The sequence below is a fragment of the Mastomys coucha genome, unplaced genomic scaffold, assembly GCF_008632895.1.
Source record: "Mastomys coucha isolate ucsf_1 unplaced genomic scaffold, UCSF_Mcou_1 pScaffold3, whole genome shotgun sequence".
Lineage (NCBI taxonomy): Eukaryota > Metazoa > Chordata > Mammalia > Rodentia > Muridae > Mastomys > Mastomys coucha.
The window spans coordinates 5,446,005-5,471,750 of NW_022196909.1; the positions used below are offsets into that span (position 1 = coordinate 5,446,005).

General features: G+C 46.9%; 1 protein-coding gene across 1 annotated transcript in view; it reads left to right on the top strand.

The window, feature by feature from the left end:
* The first annotated feature begins 880 nt into the window (after positions 1 to 880).
* Positions 881 to 25,746, top strand: part of Fyn (FYN proto-oncogene, Src family tyrosine kinase) — a 115,871-nt gene continuing 91,005 nt past the window's right edge. Inside the window, exons 1-2 of the mRNA XM_031347233.1 lie at positions 881 to 899; positions 1,136 to 1,205. Of these exons, the coding sequence (XP_031203093.1) occupies positions 885 to 899; positions 1,136 to 1,205 (85 nt within the window). The 5' untranslated portion in view covers positions 881 to 884. The remainder of the gene's footprint in view (positions 900 to 1,135; positions 1,206 to 25,746) is intronic.

The following is a 25,746-nucleotide window of genomic DNA, read 5'->3' on the forward strand; positions in this document are numbered from 1 at the left end:
TTTCCTTCTTATAAACTCTGTGCATTTCACATGTTAATGTGAAGTACTTAGAGACATTATTTTTTTTAAATTGAACAAACAGTAACAACAACATTTAGAATTCTGAAAGATGCTATAGACTGACCTAGATAGTCCAGAAGGGCAAAGAGCTCCTGCCTAAGAGAATACCTGGCTTCCACTATTAGGGACAGGACAGGAGGAGTCCAGGATGGCACTTGTCAAGGCCCCACCTGCTTGAGAACATGCAGAAATAAAGCTGGGACACATATGAGTCCAGGCTGATACCATCTCACGTGTAAACGTGCGGGTGACAAGAAGAATCCCTGTAAAAGGTGTTTGGAAAAATGCTTTGCAGAGCCGGGAGAGTGGATGCAGAGAGTGGGAGGGAGGCGCTGAAGGCCAGGCCCTGGCTTTCTGCAAGCAAGGCGTGACACAGACCAGATAGAATGTCCTGAGAGTAGGAGTGCCAGCCTGGGTGCGGGCTCAGCAGTAGGGCCGGGACCTGGTATGCAGGAGAGGTGAGGAGAGATGAGAAGCCGTGTTAGGTCTCAGTGGGGCATGGTGATCACAGCTTCCATGTGCTCAGCTCTCACTAGTGCCTGCTGCTGTTCTCAGCCTCCCTGTGTCCTGGGTGTGACTAAGTTAATACAGTAATGACGACCCTGCGAAGGCGGCTACCACAAGTCCTGTTTTACAGATAATAAAATAAGATTTACTGAAGAGGAGAGAAAAAAAGTAGCCTGGAACCTCCCAGAACTAGACAGAAGAAAGAGCTATGATAAAGAGGAGAGGAACTGGGCCAGGGGGAAATGTGAGGAGTTTAATCTTAGGTATGGCCCCACTGTTCTCCTGCTTTTAGTCGTTTCTTGTAGGTGCAGTTTCTAATGAACTGCTCACAGGTTGGTTTGTTTGTTTGTTTTTTCTTATTAGTGTATACTAAGAGAATTCATAAATTGGTTTCATTTTCCTGGGCAAACAAAACAAAGGGACAGCTGGGAGTGAGTTTGCTGAGTGGATGGGGTCCCGATTGATTGATGGGTGAAGAGGCACTGAGTGAGCAAGTGAGCGATCGAGCAAGTGTTGGGCAGATTGAAGAGGATTGTGAATAAGGTGTTTATCTGCATTGTTTTTTCAGAGTCAGTCCGACCGCTGGTTTAGAAGACATGTGGTGTATATAAAGTTTATGATAGTTGGTGGAAATTTGGGTAAGTGTTGTCACATTTCCTTCTAACACATTTAGTGTAAAGTGGTGCCACTGAAGGGAGGCCCTGCTCCACCCTGTGCCTCTTTCAAATCTGCTCTAAACCTCAAATGAAAGTTCTTAATTAAATGTGGCACCAAATTGCTGTTTTCTCACAATGTGCTATTTTTCTTGTTAAAACTAATGCTATTATAAATTTTATAAAAGAAAAATCTAGTAAGTCTCAATTTGGGGAAGCTCAAATGAAGGGCCAGGGACACCGTTGGCAACTTTGTTCTAAGCCAGCTGTGTAATAGGAGCAATAAACTCACAGAGGACAAGAATAGTGACTCCAAGGCTGGGAGTCCAAATGGCCTGCCTGCGTGCTGACTGGAGAGAGAAGCCACTCAGAGGGAAATGAAAGGAGCAAAGAGGCAGTGCTTCGCGGAAGTTGCCCAGGCTGAGCAGCTGCTGGAGAGGCAGAGAGATGTCCTGGCAGATGGTGGTGGGAGGCTAGGCTTGGAGTCAGGGATCTCCGTTACATCTCTGGACCCATTGGTTGTTTTATAATAACCCTAGGGGTCTTGGGTTCTTCTGTAAATCGAGGCCTTTAGTGTTTCCTCCTCCCAGGACTGTTGTGGGAGAAGTGAGCTGAGTCATGCTGGGGCATAGAAGGTGCTGCCCAGCAGCTATGTTTCCTGACAGACTCCTTGTTTGGGGACATTTGCCTCTGAGGATCAGCCACTCAGAAGGTACATGTTTTCAGTGGGAAGACTTGAGAAATGGGTTGTTCACACACATGTGACCTCACAGTGGCTACCACAGCCGCAGCTTCTCCATCATTTTCTCCATAATGAGCCTGGAGATGGGGCGTGGGAGGGAGGTAAGAGGTAGTGGCTGTCACTTGGGCCTCCTTCTGGAACCCAAGGAAGCCACTGTCAGATAGGCACCCTTCCTGCCACGGTTACAGTCAAGTAAGGTTGAATCCTTCTGGCTTTTGGTTAAAGTTCTGATACTATTTTCATTCGTGGCAGTAAGAAAGGGACAGAGCGAGGTGCATGATACATTTGGCTCGTATGGACGTTTATTCCCAAGCCTTCCTTTTGATTTTACCTGCTGTGGTTATGTGCGTTCACAGAGACCCAATTATTGAGCTAACCGTTTGGCTTTGGGGTGAAGCCTTTACCTGTGTTCGTGAGAGAAGCAGGCTTGTTGCTTGCAGAGAGTGCTGCTATTAAAGCCACATGTCTGTTTGTGAGTCAAGGACATGGACATGGCCTCAGGAGGTCTCTGCAATAATCTCTAAAGAGCCAGAAAGTCTCTTCAGCCACATTTTAACCCAAGGATGCGAGTCTTCTGAGAGATGAGGAGGAACTCGCCTGGGCACCTCAGGGAGGTACAGCATTGCGACTGGAGGGAAGTTTAACTATTACAACAGAGCATTTATCTCAGAATAGCTAGAGACACAACAGTGTCAAGTGTGTAGAAGTACTTACTTTTGAGGAGTTGAGAATGCTTATTCTGATTTGATCATTAGATCCCGTATACATTCATTAACTCATTGTGCTGAACCCAGGTGTTCTGTCTTAATGAAAAATAAAATAATCAACAATTAGGAGACACTAGGAAATTATTTGAGAAGAATGATCCTATTGTTCCTTATCTTAATTGTGGTGTTATTTATACAACTGTAGGGTCATGTGGAAACCCACAGAGCTGTACAGTAAGGAGACTGGGTTTTGTTCTGTGTGAATAAGAGATGGAAAGAATGACTTGTAGAGAACAGTTATCTCAGCTTATTAAAGTGTGATGGCGGAGAATGAACTGCATGTGGGGTGGGGGCTTAGGCTCAGCCCTTCCCCCTCCCACCCTACAGGGTGCCTGGCACACGGAAGTATTGTGATGAGTGCTTGCTTAAGTACCCACTGGTCCACCTGCCGATCTTAGGTAGGTTATGTTGGTGGCCACATACTTGTCTGCCATGTTTAGATGGTCTCCTTCCTCTGCCACCCCCTCTCCTGTGAACTAAACTACCCCCTTCTGGTCTTCCTTCCCTTTAATGTTACGTCCATGTCCTGCCCCATCCCATGAAGCTCTTAGCAGAGGCTCTGGCCTTACAATTGCTCCTCTTGTACCTGCCCAGCACTGAAGCGCTGTGCCTGTCAGGATCTGGCTGGAATGCCTTGCCTGTGTAGATGTTAGTAGATTCCTAGCCCTAAACTCCTCCGAGCACCGAGCCCAGCAATGGCTCCTACAGGTATTCTGTTGTGTGGCTTCTGAGAATGGAGAGAGGAGGACAGGGAGCACAGCAAAGCCATCTTCCCTGGCCTGGTGAGACAGCTTTGGCACTCTTAGATGAGGCAGTGGGAGAGGACGAATCTCGAGGTGAAAGCAAGCATTTCTCAGACTCTAATTCTTCATTATGAGTCAAGAAATGTGAGATTCTTAAAGCTACAGCTTGTGAATACTTTGAGACACCCAGGCCCTCTCTCCTCTCTAGGCCATATCAGTGTGAAAGATAAATGCAGTGAGAGATAAAAACAGTGCTTCTCATCTGGGGTCAGTGTGTCTTCCAGGCAGTGTTTGGCGATGTCAAGGATGCTGCTGAATGCCTGCAGTGTTAGAACTGCACATGTACACACACCCAGGAAATGGCCTCAGGTGTCAGTGGAACCGAGACTGAGAAACTGATGTTAGAGCCAGTAAAATATTGAAAGTGCCCGTTTTGAGAGTTTATATTTTAAAATATTATAACATCTAATTATGTGTGTGCACGTGCACACACACACACATACTCATACACACACATACACATACACACACATACTCACACACATGCACATCACACACACACATACTCATACACACACACATACACATACACACACATACTCACACACGTGCACATCACACACACACACATACTCATACACATACACACACATACACACGCACACATACACATGCACACACACACGTACACACACACTCTCATACACACACATGCACATACACACACATATACGTACACACACAAGTGCGCACGCGCACACACTCACCTGAAAAGGGCTCAGTATACAGAGGCCTGAGATGGTTCTAAAGAGCCTGCCTCCTTCATTACCCCTGGCTCCAAGCAAAAGCAGATGTAAATGAATTCAGACAGACAAATCCTACTGAATGATGGTCCACAAGAGGAAAGAGAGGTCCTCACAGCCTGACCCCAGCATCTGCATAGAAGGGGCAGTCTCCTGCTTTGGCCCCAGCTTCCTCAGATGCGTTTGTCTTGAGTTGAAATAGTGTTGCCGTCTGAGCTGGTCCTTCATTTTGAATCAAGGATAGTGATTCTGGACTGATGAAGTGCCTAGGGAGGCGAATCTCGTTACAGATGATGGGGATCAAGTATTTTGGTACACAGGGCTGTTTATTTCCATCCATTTGCCATGACACCAGTCTGGCTTAAATGTGAGTTGCTGAGCACTTGTGTAGCCCAATGTGGCTGCATTTGCTGAAGCTGGGAGATTAAAGCAACATATGTCAAGCTGTGATACGGAACAATTCTCTTGAAAAGACTTTACGTAGTTACGGGGCCTGTTTTGGGAGGTAACTGTGCTTTTTGTGTGGTATATTTTAGGTTACACTAACCCAGCTTCCAGGCCAGTAATATCTTCCCAGAAAGGGTGTGGCATATGCTAAGGACATAAATATGTTCTTACGAAAGCTCTGGTATGATGTTCTTTCGGCTTTATGATCCTTTATTCCTGTCTTGTATTTTTTGCTCTCACATGAATGCAGTAGAAATGTGTTCAACAAAGCCAGGCAAGAGGAGGCTGAGACCTTGCTTCAGATGGCCAGGCCCAGATTTGGGGACTCTTTGTTGTCAATTCTTGTCTTTAAGGTGAAGAGAACTTCGAGGAATGTACAGAAGTGTCAGAGGCAAACAGAGTTGAGAGAGGCTCTAAGAACACTGTGCTTTATATGGGGCAAGTGTCTGTATGGCTTCAGGTCCAGACCCCTGCCATAGGTTACACCAGAACATCAGTGTTCTTTCCTGGTGGCTTATGGTCTGGAGTGGGCATCTGTTTTCTCTCTTGTTCTTCTAGACACATGACTTTAGTGAGCTCTGTCTCCTGTCCGGAGCCTCTTGTGGCCTCATTGCTCTGCCTGTACAGGAGGATCTCTGCCTTAAATGAGAAGTTGGGTATTTCTGCACAGTCAGCATTTTGCAGGCCTAATTAAAAATGACTGATCGCATTGCATAAGGAAATCAGCTTGTCATTTAAATGGTGTGGAGAAGCAGAGAAATACATAAAGAGTTTTGCAGCCCCAAGCACTGACCAATCCTGAGGACAGAAGCTTCACTTATATGCTGAGTCATAAAGGCCAAAGGAGAGTAAGAATGAGCCATGAGGAAGGTGGGGGGCAGCCCACTACCAGAGGAGTTTCTAGAAAGGGACCAGGGCCTGTTTGTTTTTCAGTGGCACTCCCTGGTTCCCTGAAGCTGGATACATCCTGTTAAGAGGCTCTCTAGCAGGTTGGAGGCTCTGAGCCGAGAATCCCTGCCCGGTCTCAGCTTTTGCTCAGAGCTTACACTCCGAGAGACTTGTGTGTGTTGCAGACTGGCACTGTCTCTAGGGTTCTCTTTCAGATGTGTAAGGAGATGTCTAAAGTTTGAAACTTCCAGGAGGGCAGGGGCCATCTTCTGCCTTGTGTAATCCTGATAGCTGAGGACATCATGGTGAGCCCTTTATCTCTTGCTCACCAAGACAGGTGCCATTTTCTCTCTAGGACAGCTTTGGCCGCATCCTGAACCAGATTCCGTGTAGCTACTCCAGGATCTGCCACCTTGCTTGTTGTGTACAGTAGCCCATGGCTTTGCCATCTGCCCTCACTCCAGCACTCACATCACAGTGTGGCTTTCATCTGTAGCAACGTGTAGAAGCCCCAGCTGCATATTTACTTAGGAGCAGCGCTAAGTCAGAAGCTGTCTTGTATGCTAGTGTTTGACTAGTCAGAAAAGACCAGGACACAAGTGGCCGGCCCTGTCTTGGCTGTGCTGGTGAGGCTGTGTATCCTGATGCCACTCGGACTGCTCCTCTAAGTTTATGAAGAGCTACAGTGCATTTGATCCTCCCAAACTAGTTCTTAGATGATGGAGTCATGTCACCGGATGAAATCTGAGGCTCCTGAATTTGCCTGCATAAGGCAGGGCGTTTGGTAATGTGTGGGAGTGTTTGTCGTCCTCTGAAGAATTGGAGGCTCTGTTGATAAGGAGTGACTGGGGATGCCAGTTGGCCTTCAGAGCCTGGGAAAGATGAGGCTCTGCCACAGCATCTACAGCACCATGCTGTGAAGCAGGCTTGCTGCTGAGCAGCACACACACAGTGGGGCCAGATGCATACTCATGATTGGATCAAAGGCATCTAAGTCCTTAATGCTGCCTCACTGGGAACGCTAGACATAGGATTCTGATGGTTGTTCTGCAGATGGGGCGCTGTCGCGTTGTGCACCAGAACTCAGCACAGGAAAATGGGACCCTTCTGTTTGAGAGAAAGATGAGTCCAGTAAGATGTTCTGGCCACAGACTTTTATCAAATCTTACCAACCAGAAACCATCCTGATAGGGTTGGGGAGATGGCTTAGTGGTTAAGTGTTTCTTTGCTTTTCCTGAGGCCCCAAGTTCTGTTGCTAACACCCTTCTTGATCAGCTCACAACCACCTGCAGCCCCAGCCTCCATGAACAGACAGACAGAAACACACACCCACACAATTCAAAAAATAAAACTTTAGGAACTCATTCTGATAGAGATGTCAGCATCTCTGAGGGGTGTCAGCATCCTGATAGATGTCAGCATCCTGACAGGTGTCAGCATCCTGACAGGTGTCAGCATCTCTGACAGGTGTCAGCATCTCTGATAGGTGTCAGCATCCTGACAGGTGTCAGCATCCTGACAGGTGTCAGCATCCTGATAGATGTCAGCATCTCTGATAGGTGTCAGCATCCTGACGGGTGTCAGCATCTCTGATGGGTGTCAGCATCTCTGACGGGTGTCAGCATCTCTGAGGGGTGTCAGCATCTCTGAGGGGTGTCAGCATCTCTGAGGGGTGTCAGCATCTCTGATGGCTGTCAGCATCCTGACAGGTGTCAGCATCCTGACAGGTGTCAGCATCTCTGATAGGTGTCAGCATCTCTGAGGGGGTGTCAGCATCTCTGATGGGGTATCAGCATCCTGATAGATGTCAGCATCCTGACAGGTGTCAGCATCTCTGATGGGTGTCAGCATCTCTGAGGGGTGTCAGCATCTCTGAGGGGTGTCAGCATCTCTGAGGGGTGTCAGCATCTCTGATAGGTTTCAGCATCTCTGAGGGGTGTCAGCATCTCTGAGGGGGTGTCAGCATCTTGACAGGTGTCAGCATCCTGACAGGTGTCAGCATCTCCCATCTCTGATGGGTGTCAGCATCTCTGATAGGTGTCAGCATCTCTGATGGGTGTCAGCATCTCTGATGGGTGTCAGCATCTCTGAGGGGTGTCAGCATCTCTGATGGGTGTCAGCATCTCTGATGGGTGTCAGCATATCTGAGGGGTGTCAGCATATCTGAGGGGTGTCAGCATCTCTGATGGGTGTCAGCATCTCTGACGGGTGTCAGCATCCTGACAGGTGTCAGCATGGGTGTCGGCATCTCTGACAGGTGTCAGCATCTTGACAGGTGTCAACATCCTGACAGGTGTCAGCATCTCTGATAGGTGTCAGCATCTCTGATGGGTGTCAGCATCTCTGAGGGGTGTCAGCATCTCTGAGGGGTGTCAGCATCTCTGAGGGGTGTCAGCATCTCTGATAGGTTTCAGCATCTCTGATGGGTGTCAGCATCTCTGATGGGTGTCAGCATCTCTGATGGGTATCAGCATCTCTGATGATAGGTGTCAGCATCCTGAGTGGTGGGTTTACTCCGAGGCTTCACCCTGCCTCAAGGATTAGCACAGCCTGTGAACAGAGCTCTGTGTTAAGTTCAGTTTGGGTGTCAGCCAGCAAAGAAGCTGAAACAATGACATGCTGGCTTGAATGATCCTGCGCCAATTTCATTAAAGTGGTAAGATCAAATACTGAAGAGTGTGTGTGAAGGGAAGCTATCCATGGGGATACTCGGGTATGGTAGTACCTGCCCCCACCGCCACCTTCTGTGTTTGGAGGTAGTGGTAGTAGTTGTTTTATTTTCTTTCAGCCTTTCTTCACCAACTTTTAATATTTTATTCTATTTTTAGTTTGTTTAACTATGTGTCTTTCTGTGTCCATATGGGGTTTATGTGTACCTAAGTGCAAGTGTGCAGAGGCCAGAGGTACAGGATGCCCTGGAGCAGCTCAAGTTGTAGGTGGTTGTGGACCACTTGATGTGGGTGCCAGGGGTAGAACCCAGGTCGTCCTGAAGAGCAATGCATGCTCTTAACTGCTGGGCCATCTCTCCAGCACCTAAACTTTTCATTTTTGAAAAATGTCAAACCTACTAGTCAGTAGAGTAAGCATTGACACAGACGCTTCTGAGTTTACTTAAAGTTACCATTTTTCTATGTGTAGTATATCTGCTTTATTCTCTTCCAGTAGTATATAAAATTGTGGGGGGGGGCGTTTTCTGAAACGTCTAGAAACATCGAGTATCTTGATGTTTTGGTTCTAAGTATGAATCTGTGAAAATAGAGACTAAACAGTTTTCAGGAGGAATGCATCATAAGCAGTGCCTTGTGTCTCATATGATGTCATGCCCCAGGGCAGGTGATGGCAGCTTGTTTTCCTTCCTCGGGCCTATGACCCAGCCTTCTTTCATCTGGCTGTATCGGGTGTCCGCAGAAGCTTTGCCTGGATCCTAGTTATTTTTGGAAGACTGCCTGATAGTTTTTGCTCTCTCGTCTTGAATTCTCTGTACCATATGATATACATCTTTGTGTGTTTGGTTTCTATGGTAGTCAGCTAGATTTTATTGTAATAGCAGATTGGACAACACGCCTTCTCTCTTGCCTTTAGGGATCAGGAGTAACTTCTGCAGAGTGCTCCTTATCACCTAGTGTCTCACGGCCTCCTTACATGGAGAATTTCTTTTGCTTTCCTTTTGCACACACTTCAGGTGGCTGATGTAACTTGCAAAGGTCACATAGCCAATGAAGTGGAGCTCACATTAAGCCACCAATGTCCATGGTGGTTATCTCGGGCCTCTCAGAGCCTCCATGTTCAGGATCCCCACTGGCTGTCTCCCATTCTGCAGTTCCTGCCTCAGGCTGCAGATCCTGCCAGTCTGGGAAGATCCCCAAACTGCTGGGGATGCAAGACCCTCACTTCTGAAAGGAGCAGGTGCTTTTAGAGTTCAGATGGGCAGCTGGTCTGTATATGTCCTGTCCTCACTCACGTATACATCAGCAATTTGTTGTTCATGTGCAGTTCAGCCCGTTTGCAGCCAGCCCTGCTGCTGGCTAAGGCCCTCTGATGGCCTGGCAGCCGGCCTGTTTACAAACGGGATTTCCTTTGTCATTTGAATGTTTGTTCCTCACAGTTTCTTCTCTGCATAAGAAACTATTAACCTGCAGTGAAACTGTGACACTCCTTTGATTTACAGGCTGTTAGGTTTGCAAAGGAGGAAAAGCTGGTTTTACAAAAGCATCATTTAACTGGACTATTTAATACTCCAAGGCATTGGATTTCCTTAAATCAAAGCCTTTGAGTTCTGTCTAGTTGATTAAAAGCACAGAAGTAGATATTTCTTATGTCGCCTTTAAATGGCACTCCCCTCTGAATATCATAGGAGTTTCCTTTTCAAACTGCCCCAAGTCCTGCATTTGCCCATTTGTGCTCACTTGTTTTCCGTGTGTATCAGTGTATACACAGCACAGGAAAATCTGTAGCATGGACCCAGGAAAGAGCTAAAGCAGAGCGAGCCAGTAAACAGCTTCCAGGAGGGTTGGTCCTGGCTGAGAACAGCATTCGTGAGGAGGTCTATCCGCTTTCTCTAGAATGACTCTAGCTTGGAGGACAGCAACAGCGCAGACAGAGCTTCTGTTACCTTCCTTCACTGTGTGAGAACTCCACCCTTCTCCTGGTTAACAGATTAACCACCCTCTAGGTACAGAGGGGCAGCACCCTGCCAATTAAACTTGATCATCTTGAATCTCTTGGCATTATTTCTCCTGCTTCCTGAAGGGAAAATTGTCTGTTCACCAGTAGCAACCAGAACGTGTTCCCTGACAGGTCACCTCCCAGCTTACAGTGTTTATTCAACCCACCCGAGCCTTCCAGCGGCCATGCTCCCTCCATTGGCTCAAACTCGCTAGTGCAGACTGAATCCTTGTCTCCACACCAGTAAACTTGGTGTTTATAATGTATCTTCTCTAACCCAATGTATACCCAAAATGTTATTATGTGCCATGTAACCTTTAGACTACACCTTTGAAACTATGTATCTTAACCTTCCGGCATGTCTCACTTTGAGGGAGTCACCTTTCACGTATGTTCATTGGTGACTCCTGACTGCATTCCTGGGCCCCATAGCAGGCCAAGGTCACAGCAGCTTGGTCTTTTGCTTTGAATATCCCCAGAGAAACCTAATCAGTGTTGTCACCTCCCCCGAATCTGAGGCCACATTCTTCTCTCCTCCTTGTGCCATTTCCCCTGGCACCCTAATTACAGGGAGATGCTTAGTGCGGCCATAACTGCCAGTTCAGCAGTTTGCCTCTGCCCTGGCAGCCAGGGATGCCACGGCCTGAAAATGCTAGTGTCTGCTAGAACATAGCTCTGCTTTCTTCATGGGAGTTTCCACAATTCTTTTTCTTAGAAGAAACTTGATGGTATTCCTTTTTAAGACCAAGTTGACATTATAATGCATTCCTTACTAATCAATAGGTTCTTTAAATATTCACTATCTAGTAGTTTCTCAGTGATATCATAGAATACATAGGTATTGCATATTCTTAAATGTCACAAATGCCTCCTTTAAGGGATGGTATTGGGAGATTTAACCTTTACTCTCAGCCTTTGGAGTAATGGGTTATAGATGTCTCTACCACACCGAGTTTTATGTCCCTCTTGTTGTATTATTCTGTGTCATTGTATGTGTGTGTGTGTGTGTGTGTGTGTGTGTGTATGTATGTTGCACGCATGTATGTATTGTATATGTTGCATGCATGTATGTGGGGGTTCACTCCCTCATGTATAAATGTGGAGGCCCAGGATTGGCGTTGATGTTACTCTCTGTTCTCTCCACCTCACCTTTTGAGATAGGGTCTCTCATGAACTTGGGGCTCATTACTTTCACTAGTGAGCCCAATGCTCGTTCTTCACACCCCTAGCACTGGAGTTACAGGCGTGTGTCACAATGCCCAACTTTTGTATGGTTGTTGGGGTCCTGCCTCGGGTCTCAGGTCCTCATGCTTGCGCAGTAAGCATCTCCCCAGCCCAGTGTTTCCCTATCAGTTATTATATAATATAGTGTTTATTCTGCATTAAAGGATTAGAAAGGTCAGGTTCTGTTTCTGTCAGATGCAGCTCTTTGTCTGTTGACAATCATACTGCATGAACTATTAGACACCGCAATCATGGTGTGGGGAGGAAGCTGGCAAAAGAATGGGGCCAAGGAGCCTGGCATCTACAGTGATCACCACACACAAACTGATTTGTAAAACCTGGAGTTTGGGGTAGGGAAAAGATTGTCTCATGTTCTTACCTGGGGCCCAGACCCATATCTCCCACCACTCTCGGGACACACTGGATACACCCTCAGTGCATTTTCTGAGGTCCTGCAGCAACTGAAGGAAGGGCAACACTCAGACCAGGTGCTGTGCTGAGCGGGACATGGGTTCTCCTGATTCTCGCAGTGGTGTGTTCTTGAGGTTGTAACTTGATGTGGCTCTTCCTCTTCCCTGACTGCCTGAAACCTGCCCGTCAGATTGCTGTAGGTGTGAGGGGGTATGGAGTCAGAACAATGGGAAGGAAGGCCCGTCTCCTTACCCAACCTTCCCTAAAGCAGTGCTCACAAGCACAACACTCCCTTCTTTGTCCTGGCTTAATGCCATCTTTATTTCCTTGGGTGACTAGCTCTTGTTCATCTCAGTGTCTTTTTAGTGGCTGTATTTGTCCTAAGTAGCCGGAGACTGTCATTGACTCTAGACAAGTGTCTCTTGGTCCTCAGGTTTAGTTTACCTCCTGAGTAACAATGTTTTACTTTTCTGTGTTACACTAATGGTTAGCTGAGAAAGGAGGCACAGGGGAAAGGACATAGCAAACAAAGGCTTTGGGCAGACAAAACGTCCTGGGGCCTTCTCAGAATCTCTCAAGGGGATAGCAGGTGTCTCAGTGCCCAGGCGTTGTCCCGGGAACTGGGCCCAGATAAGAGTGTGGACTCACGTGGACTCCATTGTATCCATCTGTCTTGGGGAGAGTTGAGCTGTGAGCAGCCTAACCCTTGACAGACGTGTCCTAACATGTGCATAGACACAACCTCAAGGTTTTCTCAAGCTTTTAACACCTGCCACCACAGGGGTACTTTGTCTATCAAACCCTCTGGAGTCTACAGGTGGAGTAGTACATGGTTGGTACTGCTCCGGGAAATCAGAGGGACAGGCAATCCTGGCATGTGGTACAGAGGGATTTATTTAATGGATAAAAAATAATATCCCGCAATTACTGTGTGTGAGGGAAATTGTGATAGGAATGTACCTATAAAGCAGGGTGGGAGCAGGAGATAGATGCACATACACAAACTCACAAACACACACAAATACACACAAACATACCACACACCACACAGTCATGTATACACACTCTCTCAGATACAAACACACTCTCACAAACACAGACACATATACCAACACACCACACACACCACACAGTCGTGTATACACATTCTCTCAGACACAAACACTCTCACACACACACACTCATGTACACACACTCTCTCACACACATACAGAGACACACCACACACTCTCTTATACACACACAAACATACCTCTCTCTCTCTCTCTCTCTCTCTCTCTCTCTTTCTCTCTCTCTCTCTCTCACACACACACACACACATACACACACACACCTGCACACATTGGAAGTATTCAGAGAAACCATAGAACCTGGCCGTTCAGGCACCAGCAGGTGAAGAGCATGGCACCATTTTATTTTGGGAGCATTAATTCTTATGACGAACCTGACTTTTATCTCAGTATATCTTAAGGTTTTCGACAAGCCGTGGGCAAAAAGATAGTGTTATTGTGTCTGTCACTCACCGATCACAGACAGCAGTGTTGCACTTGCATGGTCCTGGATGCTATAAATCAGGTGATTATCAAGTTTTCCTCACAAGATTCAGTGAAAGGAGCTGTCCTGTGTCCAGAGGAGGGCGTCCGAGGGCCAGTCTGTCATTAGAGGGCCTGGTGCTTCTCTCGGTGTTGGTTCATTCTTAGCAGAGGGCTGCTGGAGCGAGTGCTTCCTCTTGCTTCCTCTCTCCCCCTGGGATCACTCTCCACTTACCAGCCACTCCCACAGAAGCCAGGCAGAATGCTCCATAAGCGACCCACTCTCAAGCATTCTGTGACTACAGCAGAAAATGAGCTCCTGCTGAGCCTGCACTGAAAATACAGTCGGTGTGGACAGTACCCCTCCCCCTCCCACTCTTCTATCTAGAGCGGGGTTCTCAACCTTCCTAATACTGAGACCCCTCATGCTGTGGTGACCCCAACCATAAAATTATCTCATTGCTGCCTCATAATTATAATGGGCTGCTGTTAATGAATTGTGTATAACTATCTGATATGCAGCTCCTGTGGGGGTCGAGACGTAGGGCATACCAGGGACATTTCACCTTGACCTTTTCCTTGTGCTGCGGTAGAAAAAGGCATCAAGAGCCAGTCACAACTGCTGATTTTCTGAGGTGGCCTGTGTGCTGGAAGCCTTATGATTAATTTTTCTTTCTCAACTCTAAAAGCAATGCACTTTTCATATCTTCATTCTGATGGGGTGGGGAGATGATCAGGGGCTGGCTTTTATTTATTTTTTTAAGTTTTTTTGTCTTTGTTTTTCCTGAAACAGGGTTTCTCTGTGTAGCCCTGGCTGTCCTAGAAATTCTCTCTAGATCAGGCTGGCCTCAAACTCATAAAGATCTGCCTGCCTCTGCCTCTCGAGTGCTATTACAAACCTGTGCCACCACCATGCGGCAAAAGAAATTTATTCATTGCCTCAAAAAAACAACAAAAAAAAAGAATTATTTATTCATCTATTTTATGTATATGAGTGCTGTATCGGCATGTGCACCTGCTTGGCAGAAGAGGGCATCAGATCCCATATAGATAGATGGTCGTAAGCCATCATATGGTTGCCTGGAATTGAACTCAGGACCTCTGAAAGAGCAGCCAGTGCTCTTAACAGCTGAGCCACCTCCGCAGCCTGGTTTGGGGCCTTAAACAGAACAATGGACAGGCATCGGTCCTAGGCATGTGTTTGAAGCAGAGTTGCATTACTATCTGTGGATTCTCGAGCAAGACACCTCCCCACTGTGAACCTCAGTTTTCCCAGCTTCCGAAATGGTGGTTGTGTCACAGATGAAAGAAGATAGGAAGCGTGCTGATGAGCGAGCGTCACTCTTCACTTTCCCCCACCCTGTGTCAACCTCCACATTCTCTTCCCTCAGACCTTTCCCAGTCAGCTTGGCCCTGCGCCCTGGCCTAGAAAGGCTGAAGAGGCATTGGAGCCTCTGTGGTTTCTGTCCAGCTGCCTTCCACCACATCCAGCTGTTACGCCTCATGTGCAGTTTAGCAGCAATGCCCCCTCTCCACCACCCCCTCCTCCCCCCGGTGCCAACTTGTGCCCTCACCGGGCTTCAGGAACACACTCCTTTCCTCTTGAGTCCTTCTGAGGGCCGGGAAAGATGGCTGAGCAGTTCAGATCACTGTTTGCTCTGGCAGAGGACCCAGGTTTAGTTCCCAGCACACACCACACTTAAGTATTTTTAATGGAAAGCTTATTTTAGACGACCCCTTCCTCGTGATCCCTCAGGCTGGAACATTCTTCTCAGTGTCCCACACTGTTTCCTTCTTATTACAGCTGCTGAAAACTGTGACAGAAAGAAGGGTGTGATGTGATCTAGAACCCTTAGCACATCAGAGAAACAGATACAGGTGTCTTCCAGATGCTTGTCTCCATGTAGGACATCTTTGGTGTAACAGTCAGCTCAGGGAGCTGTAAGAAAAAAGGCCTGAGACTGAGGGGCAAAGACCTGAGCAGCAGAAATAGATTTCCCCCAGTCTGGATACTAGAAGTCTGAGATCAGTGTGCCAGAGTATGAGTTTCTTTGAAGGCCTTGACTTATTGATGGCAAGAGCCTCCCTGCTTCCTCACATGACCCGTTCTGTGTGTGTGTACCTTCTGTTATTTCTTGTTTTAAAATTACTTCGTAGGAGTTTCTAAAATTATTATAATTAGTTTGTCTTACTACGTAGCCCAGGCTGGCCTTGAGCTTGCACAGTCTTCCTGCCACATTCTCCACAGTACTGAGTCTAAGTCAGGATTCTTCCTCCTACTTACTTAGTTTGTTGTTTTGTTCTGTTTTAGAAAGTAAATAAAGTAAAATTTCAAAAGAGAAGAAACCCAGGTGGTAGTGGCACACACCTTCCATCCCAGCACTCCAGGAGGCAGGGCAGACAGATCTCTGTGAGCTGGAGGCCAGCCTGGTCTACAGAATAAGTTCCAGGATAGCCAGGGCTACACAGTGAAATCCTGTCTCAAGGAAGAAAAAAAAGAAAAAGCAAGCAGGCAAAACCAAATAACTTCCATCTTACTCCAAAAAACCTGGCTGGCCTGGAGCTCCCTGTGTAGTGCAGGGTGGCCTTGAGCTTCTGACTCTGCTGCCTCCACCTCTCATGTGCTGGGATACAGAAATGGGACATATCCAGTTGTACATGATGTGGGAGACCATGGGTAGACACTGTGCCGATTGATCTACATTCCAGTCTTCCTCTCCTCTTTGAAAGACCTACACCTGTGGCCTTATCCTTAATTACCTCTTTCAAAGTCCCTGTCTCTAAATACAGTCACTTTGAGAGATAGGGCTTCAGTCCACAAACCCTAAGGGGACACGATTCAGTCCATCATCCACAGATATGAAAATACTACTGGGCTGACTGTGTGCACCTGTGCAAAGTCCCTCTCTCAGGAACGTTCTCTCTGTTGGGAACTTTCTTTCTCCCCTTGCCTTATTCAGGAACTGCACAGAATGGCGGACAGGTCTGGTCTCTGTGGTAGCTCACCCAGTCAAGCTGTCTTCACATGATCCCATCCCTCAACACCTGCATCCCTGTCCTGGGACGGGGCTCCCCTACGTGCCCTCTCTTGCTCTCCTCACAGGCAGTGAGGGTAGAGGAGAGCATGAGCCTCAGTAAGAAAGTCAAGAGCAGGGGACTAGGACCGAGGGGGCAGTTGAGTTGTAAAGGACATGGCATTTTTCTTTTTGCTTCTGTGTAACAATGTCCATCTCCTCCAAGTCCCCGAGTCTGAGAGCCAGTGAAGTAACTCCTTAGCACTCCAAGTGTGAGTTCGTAAGCGAGGTGAGAAAATGCAGTCCAGTTAGATGCTTAGCTAACCCACCCCTGACTTAACAGAGGGAAACTGTTCCCTTAAAAACAGTTTTGATTCTGCTAAGTCAGAGGCCCCACACCCTCCTCAGCCTGCAGATGAGCTGGAGGCCCAGCTTTGCATTATGCAAAGTATTGATTCTCACAATTAATACGCTGGAAAGTGTGGTTTCTGCACTTTCTGCCAGCACAGAGGTTCTCACCCTGGAGTGAGATCACCTGGGAGCTTTCACAGATCACCGAGCCATGCTCCCCCCCTCCCTCCCACCTCGTACAGCACCCATCGAGAGAGGTGACATGGGCACCCCAGCCCTGAATCATGAGCCACAGCCTCACCACTTACCACAGAGGCACTTCTTATTAAATCTTTCAAACACAGGAAATAATAGACTCAGTTTTTATTTTGCTTGACAAAAATCGGTGACAAATTTGCTTTTTAAAACATTTAGTCATAGAAAATTTTCCATTCATAAGAGTAAACAGAGTAACGTAAAAGCCCTCCGTGCGCTTCACCAGCTCCAGCCTCGAGCTGTTCGTGATTATCTTATCTCTGAATTGATGCTGTTATTTTTTTTCAAATGATTCAATTTTGTTCTAAACATTAGAAACAAAACATAGTTTGAGAACTAAAATTGGCTGCGTGACCCTACCTCGTACTGAATTGGAATGAGGTATGTATTTCCCATACTAGCCTGGCCCCTTTGCAGCACCCAGGGGTGCTATGGGTGACATTTTATGTATAGAAACTGGAGCACTAAGAAACTATATATCAGCCAGGAGGTGGTGGTGCACGCCTTTAATCCCAGCACTTGGGAGGCAGAGGCAGGCAGATTTCTAAGTTCGAGGCCAGCATGGTCTACAGAGTGAGCTCCAGGACAGCTAGGGCTACACAGAGAAACCCTGTCTTGAAAACCCGGAGAGAGAGAGAGAGACAGAGAGACAGAGAGAGAGAGAGAGAGAGAGAGAGAGAGAGAGAGAGAGAGAGAGAGAGACAGAGAGACAGAGAGAGAGAGAGAGAGAGAGAGAGAGAGAGACAGAGAGGGAGAGAGGGAGAGAGAGAGAGAGAGAGGGAGAGAAAGGAAGGGAGGAAGGAAAGAAACTACATATTTTCAAGAGCTCTCCTAGCCACGTGTGTATCCACCCACACCTCTAAGAGTGAAAACCTTTAAAACAAAATAGTTGAATGCTCCATGATATAGCCGGATGGGCAGGTAAACCATAAAGCAAACACATTATAATATTAATGACAGTGGCTAAGTGGTAACTTTGGGCTGTCACAGTAAAATGTTGATGCGGGCCGGGCCGGGGATGTCAACAGAGCAAAGCTTGTCTTAACTGTTAAGCCCTGGAGGAAACAAAAGTGGTTTCCCGAGTGTCTACCCTGTTGCTTTCTGCCCATGAGACTGATTTGAGACTTGCTTGGATTCTCATGGAGATGGGAGGAGGAGGAGCCCAATGCAGAAGTGGAGCATCTCCCAGAAGGCTCCTGTGCTGTGGGCCTGCTGCCCAGTGAAGCTTCCTCACTGAGCTGTCCTTGGGAAGACCAAACCACACGCGGGAAAGATGGCTTTTCTCCAGCTTATGCTATGTGATGCCTTCCCGTTGTCAGAACACGGCACGCACAGCATACGTGTTGAAGACATTCCCACACGCAAAAGCATAACCTTTTTTTTTTTTTTTGGGTACACATCACAAGAAAGGAAAAGATCCATCCACCCACTCCAGTGTGCTGCAGCCCTGCAGCCCTGCTTTGATGATGAGCCGGCCTTTCCAGTAACTGCTCCCTGCTCCTGCTCCCTTTATAGGCAGGGATGGTTGGAGCTAGAGATGTTCACTCAGGGCTTACATGATGGAGTTTTCCTGCTGAAGGGAAACCCTGAGAGTGGGTGACCTGTGACTCCCTCCTGGGGCCCAGCAGAGAGCTCTTTGCGCCACAGGACCCTCTGTGTTCTAGCTCAAGAAAGGCTCTGCATTTCTGCTTCAGCGGCTGGGGTTAAGGGAACACCTGGGGAAACAAAGGCAGCCACCTTCGGATCCCCCTGGTCTCTACGGATCCACCTTCGGATCCCCCTGGTCTCTACGGATCCACCTTCGGATCCCCCTGGTCTCTACGGATTCCAGAATGATGGCCATACCAGGAAACCAAGACATGCTAACCAACCCTTCTCACTGACTTTCAGCCTCACTTTCCAAATTCCAGTTGAATCTGGAAACATGGCTCTGGTATTTACACTGGTAGAGTGTTCTTCTTGATGCCAAGAGCATCCCGTAAATGAGAAGCACCTTCTTGCTTCATTCAGAAAGCATGATGAGCAAGCTTTGGAATCAGTCTGGGCCACAAGTCCCAACACCATCTTTACTGCCTTTGAGATTTAGGTAAAGTTGCCCAGGTCCTTTGGGGCTTGCTCACAGAGAAGTTGTAAATTCTGAACTTGAGAAAAAAGTATGTGAATACAGCCAGCTTCATTTCTGGTTCACAGCAAGTGCCATTTTCTCTGACAGAGGTGTGCGGCATGTTGTGGAGTTGATCGAGGGACCTGCCCTTAGCCCTAGCCCTGCCTCCAGCAGCTGATGATGTGAACACATGTTCTCACACCGTGGTGCCATCTTGTGAAAACGGACGGTCTCTCCTCCACCATTCTGTGTGCGGTGCTTGGGTGGCGTTCTCCCTTTAAAAATACTTCCTGTGTAATTACTCCTAAGAAGGGCCAGTGAGTGAGTGGTAGGACCCAGAAAGGGTGCATCTGGACACGATTGGTGACATTCCTGTACAGAGAGCAGGGGACCCAGGACCAACGTGAGACTGGAATCAAAGGCTGGCGTTTCTAAGCATTGGAATTCTTGCCAGGGGAGGCTCAGTTCCACCATGCTGAAGAGCGTGGGTGCCTACATTTCCGGTCATTTCCCCTCCAGAAGCCGGAATGTAGCCTGGGCTCCTGTGCCAGCCTACTGCATGCGGCTGGCAGGCTGCTGGGATGTGTGGGCCGCTGAAACATTCCTACCCACACAGGCTATTGCCGCCTTTCTCCCAGAATGATGTTGATTGTTTCTTGATGCCTCCCTGCCCCGTGAGCTTGTTTGCTCAGTTTTGCATAGCGCACATTAAGCTTGTTGTTAGAGCTTCCGTTGAGCCTTGGTTATGGATCTCCCGTCCTTGTTCCTCCCTGCCTGCCACAGCCAGCCAGGCACTGGAGACACATGTCCTGTCTCCTCCACAGCTGCCAGGAGTGCAGAAATTGAGTTTCCTTAAATGTATGCAGCTGGAAGGGAGCTGGAGGAGTGGGGAGGCCATTAGAGGCTTCCTGCAGGCAATGTGGGTTTGCCACTCTCTGGGTGTGTGCCTCTCGATCATCTATATTTTCCAATTGGGTATTGTCAGGCTGTCAGGTGTTGTCGTTGGTGGTGTTGGTGGTGGTGGTGTTTGGCTGCTGGTGGCAGGAGCTCACAAAAGGGGTGACTTGCTGACTGACTTTCTGTTTGACTGAACTTTTCATAGTGAGGGCTGGGCAGTGCAAACAAGATGGTGGTAATGCTTCATATTTGAAGTATTCTACAACTTAAAAGGATGTTTTCATACACGTCACTCTTTCATTTGGTCTGGACACAGGCTCAGGAGAAAAAAAATGAAGGCTGCATTTGCCATCGCAAATGATGGGGTGATGGGAGAGCCAGTCATCACCCCTCCACCCCACCCCACCATCTCTGGTCAGACTGCACGGGAGACAGAATCCTGCAGCCTCTGCCTTGTTCTTTCTCTTTCTCTTTTCAGTCGGCATTTGGAGCCCACTGCTAGATTCTCTGGCGACAGACAGCTGCAGTGGTCAGCCTTTGCCATAGAGAACACTCAGTGGAGTCAGGGCAGCCATGTATTAAAATTGTGAGACTTACAGAAACTGCCTGGCATGTAGAAAACACTTAAGTAACTAGGACTTGAAGAGAGAGAGCATGCAGATAAGTGAGTCTATAACATAGCCTGCTAAAGTCCCGAAAGACAACAACATGGTCCAAAGCAACAAAATGCTCCACAGTCCATGATGGGACTGGACATAGAGGCTGCAGTGTCCTTGGGCCTTGGGATGGGCTAAGTCCTTATCCTCGGCATCTGCATTCAGGATTTACCATTCAGTCACATAGCTTAGTGAGAGTTGAAGGCATCTGGATTCAGGATTTACCATTCAGTCACATAGCTTAGTGAGAGTTGAAGGTATCTGGATTCAGGATTTACCATTCAGTCACATAGCTAAGCGAGCGTTGACAGTCTCCCAGGAAGTGTGTGGAATGGAAACAGGGAAGGTAATATTTTCTGATTTTAAGAGTGCAATAAGTGGGGGAAAGGCAGATGGAGACCAACACAGACAGGAAGAGAAAGACTGAACCTGGAAAGCTGCCCGTCAGAAGCCCCCACCCTGACGGCCCCTGTGCTGAGTGTGAGAACCAGTGTATTGCAAAGAACCACTGTACTACAGACCTGCCCACAATGACTAGTTACTGGGGCCAGCCAAGAGATTGAGATGAGGAGACCACAGTGGGCTCGTGAAGCTAAAAAGAAGCCTCCCTAGAGGAAAAGACTCAGGGGGACCCATGGGTGCACAGCCGGGGGGGGGGGGAACGTAATAATAGGAGCAGTGGAGATTTGCTAGGAAAGATCCGGGGGCTCTGTGTGGCAGCTTTTTTTGTTGTTGGTGGTGGTGGTTTGTTTGTTTTGTTTTGTTTTGTTTTGTTTTTCGAGACAGGGTTTCTCTGCATAGCCCTCACTCTGTAGACCAGGCTGGCCTGGAACTCAGAAATCCGCCTGCGTCTGCCTCCCAAGTTCTGGGATTAAAGGCGTGCGCCATCCTAAAACTATACTTCAGAGTTGGAGAAGGCTGTTTAAGCAGGAGGTGGGAAGCTGTAGGACAAGGAGATAGATACACACAGTTGTTGAGTTGCCCCACATCCTAGGCTGGCCTCTGTCGGCTCCGGTGGTGCTGGTACTGGTGCTGGTGGTGCTGGTGGTGCTGGTGCTGGTGGTGCAGAGTGTTGAGAGTAAGCAAGGGATAGAAGTGTCTTCTTGGGTTGGCCAGAATCCTTTCAGTGTGTCCTGGGGACACTGGTAGACCTGGGTCCAGCATAGCTATTACCAAGAACTTGACATTTTATTGGTTTGGACTGTCAGAAAGGGAATTAGTCACTATTTCAAAAACCTCTGAAGTCCTTGCTAAATGGAGGTGTTTTTGTGATTGTGGGCAGTGCACACTCCAAGTGTGATATCGTTAGAAATACAGAAAAACAGCGAAAGTCATTGATCTACTATACAAAGATAAGTACACATGTTGTTAGTATTTGGCTCAATGTCCTTTTCTGCTATAAATCTAAATATTTTTTAAAAATGACTTCAAACTTATACCAAGTGTATTATGCCCTGCTTTAAGACAACTTTACAATGTTATCATAAATATTTTTCTGTGTCAGGAAATATATTTTGTGTTATATATTATTATATTATAAAAAATGTACCAGTTAATCGGTACTCATAATCAGTAGTCAACCAGTCACTCAGATAAGAAAGCTTGTCTCTCGAGTTTTGTTGATTCAGATTGTTTGCAGTCAATTAGGCTTTTAACATGTTTCAAAGATAACACCGTCTCGTAGTATGGTCAGATAACCTTGTTTTTAGGAAACTAATAGCTGATTCAGATCCACATGGACACAGAAAGTCAGTGTTATTTGTAAGTCTCATGTGTATTCTCTCTTAATCAAGAACTGCAGTACACCAACCTCTCGGGGAAGGAAACTGTACTCACGTATGCTTTCCTGGCACTATTAGCAGCATGCCCCTCACCGAGCGCTCCCACACCCACCGCTCCCACACCGACAGTCCACTCTAGTGCAGACTATGCAGGCATGGCTCAAGCAGTTCTTCTGGTAGTGATGTCATGTGGTGCCTCATGAGACTTCAACAGTTTCTTTCAATGTTAACCTTTAACAGTATTTTCAGGGAGATAAAAGAAATTTCTGACCATCTCATCTCTCTGCCTTCCTTCTTACCAGTGTCGCCTTTATGACACCTGTCTCCTGCCCAATGTGGGTGCCATTTTGCAGGCTCTGTTCCTGCTGGCATTGATTCTAAATCATGTAAAAGAAAGGTATTGGCTTTCTTTCTTCCTCTCTCTCTCTCTCCCTCCCTCTACTCTCTCTCTCCCCCTCCACCCTCTTTGTATGTGTGTATGTGTGTGTATGTGTGTGTGTATGTGTATGTGTGTGTGTATGTGTGTGTATGTGTGTGTGTGTGTTGTTAGAACCTGTGTGTGCGCACAGAGGCTAGGTGTACATGCTGAGAGATTTCTGTAACCTATCTCCACCATAGGTTGTGTGTGTTTTTGTTGTGTTTTATTTTGTTTGAGACGGTCTCACTTTGTAGCCTTGGCTAGCCTAGGCCTTGCTGTGTAGACTACCAGACTGACCTTAAACTCACAGAGATCTGCCTACCATTCCCTCTCTAGTGCTGGGATTCCATCTTCGTTTTAGAAACAGAATCTCTCACTGAACCTGGAGCTAACTGATTCTATCATGCTGGCCAGCCAAAGAGCTCCAGAGAGGCACTCATCTCTGCCTGCAGCACCAGGACAATAGGGGAATACTACAGCATCCATTGCTTGTAGGAGCCGGGGGTCCAACCTTAGACCCACATGCTCACACAGCAGGACCTCTCAGCCCTGCTTTTCGTTTGAGGTAAAGATGCAGGGGACTGGAATTTCTACATGTGACTCTGGTAATAAGTAGAATTTGGAGTTTTGTTGGGAGCCATAGAGTAGACTGGAATCTGTCATGGCTTCTGTGAAATTACGGTCCCCATCTCGTACTTTTGCAGTGTAATTAGGTTACTCGTTTTTCTTAGTTGTTTTTGTCATCACTTGCTTATCTGAGTGAGGTACTTGGTGAAGAGCTTGAGATGGAGATCAAGAGAAAGAAGCCAGTGTTCTCCTCTTGAATTATCTTTCCTGAGCAGTGCTAAACACAGTTTTTCATACTGAAGTAATACTTGGCAGTTTAACGATGTTTCTTATCAGTCCCCCAACTTTATCTGCATCCTCTTGGGTTTTCTGTATAACCAATCCCAGTCTTAAATAATTGCAGTTCTTCCTTCTTGATCTCTTATTTCTCCTGACTTAACACTCTGGCAGGGATGGTAATACAGCGGTTTTAAGAAGCATGGCTAGCATAGGTTGTCTACTGATATGAAGGAAGGTTGTTGACATTGCAGCCTTGAGTGTGATGCTCTTCAGTATGGAGCCCTTGAGCATGGTACTCATGACTATGGTGCCCTTGAATATGTGCCCTTGAGTATGATACTCTTGAGTATGGTTCCCTTGTGTATGGTACCCATGACTATGGTGCCCTTGAGTATAGAGCCCTTGAGTATGGAGCCCTTGAGTATAGAGCCCTTGAGTATGGAGCCCTTGAGTATAGAGCCCTTGAATATGGAGCCCTTGAGTATGGAGCCCTTGAGTATGGAGCCCTTGAGTATAGAGCCCTTGAGTATGGAGCCCTTGAGTATGGTGCCCTTGAGTATAGAGCCCTTGACTATAGAGCCCTTGAGTATAGAGCCCTTGAGTATAGAGCCCTTGAGTATGGAGCCCTTGAGTATGGAGCCCTTGAGTATAGAGCCCTTGAGTATGGAGCCCTTGAGTATGGAGCCCTTGAGTATGGAGCCCTTGAGTATAGAGCCCTTGAGTATGGAGCCCTTGAGTATGGAGCCCTTGAGTATGGAGCCCTTGAGTATGGAGCCCTTGAGTATGGAGCCCTTGAGTATGGAGCCCTTGAATATAGAGCCCTTGAGCGTGGTGCCCTTGTGTATGGTCCCCTTGAGTATAGAGCCCTTGAGTATGGTGCCCTTGAGTATAGAGCCCTTGAGTATAGAGCCCTTGAACCTGGTACCTTTGAGTATAGAGCCCTTGAGTATAGAGCCCTTGAACCTGGTACCTTTGAGTATAGAGCCCTTGAATATGGTTCCCTTGAGTATGGTTCCCTTGAGCATGGTGCCCGTGAGTGTGGTGCTTTATTAAGATTAAGAAAGGATCCGTTGGGGGCTGGAGAAATGCCTCAGCTCTAAGAGTACCTGAGATCAGTTCTCGGTGCCCTCTTTGTGCAATGCCTGACCACCTCTTACTCTAGCTCCTGAGGAATCTGTTTTTCTGACTTTTGTCTTCAAGAGCAGATGTATACACATTCTCACACGGACAAAACACATATACACATACTTTAAAATAAAGGCTGAACATCACCATGTTCACACCTTTTAATGGCTTATACCTTTTAATGTCTCACACCTTCTAATCCCAGCAGGGAGGCAGAAAGAGGCAGATCTCCTAAAAGTTGGAAGCTAGCCTGGTCTACATAGCAAGTTCCAGACTGTGAAACCCTGTCTTCCAATAAAAAGTAAATATATATATATATATATATATATATATATATATATATACACACATATATATGTATATATATATATATATACACATATATATGTATATATATATGTATATATATGTGTGTGTGTGTATATATATATATACACATATATATATGAATGAAAATTACCCTTTGATTGTACTCTATTCAGATTTTATGTTTTTGAAAGTCACTAAGCTAAAGTTAATTTTGTATGTTTTTTTTGTTGTTGATTTAGCACAGGGTTTTTCATTTTTTATCTGATAAGAGGGTGGTTATTATCCATTCTCTAAAATTAAACAATTGTTTGTGTGTGACTCAGGATAAAGTCCTTGCTGAATATGTGTGAGACCCAGAGTTCTGTCTAGCACAGTGAGGAGCAGATGTGTTACTAGGGCTGGAAAGATGCTCAGTGAGTAGAACACTTTCAAGTGTGAGACCCTGAACTGAACCTCCAGAAACTGTAAACTGCAGACACGGGAGGCAGCACCCATCCAGTCACAAAGCTGGACCAGGAGGCAGCACCCATCCAGTCACAAAGCTCGAC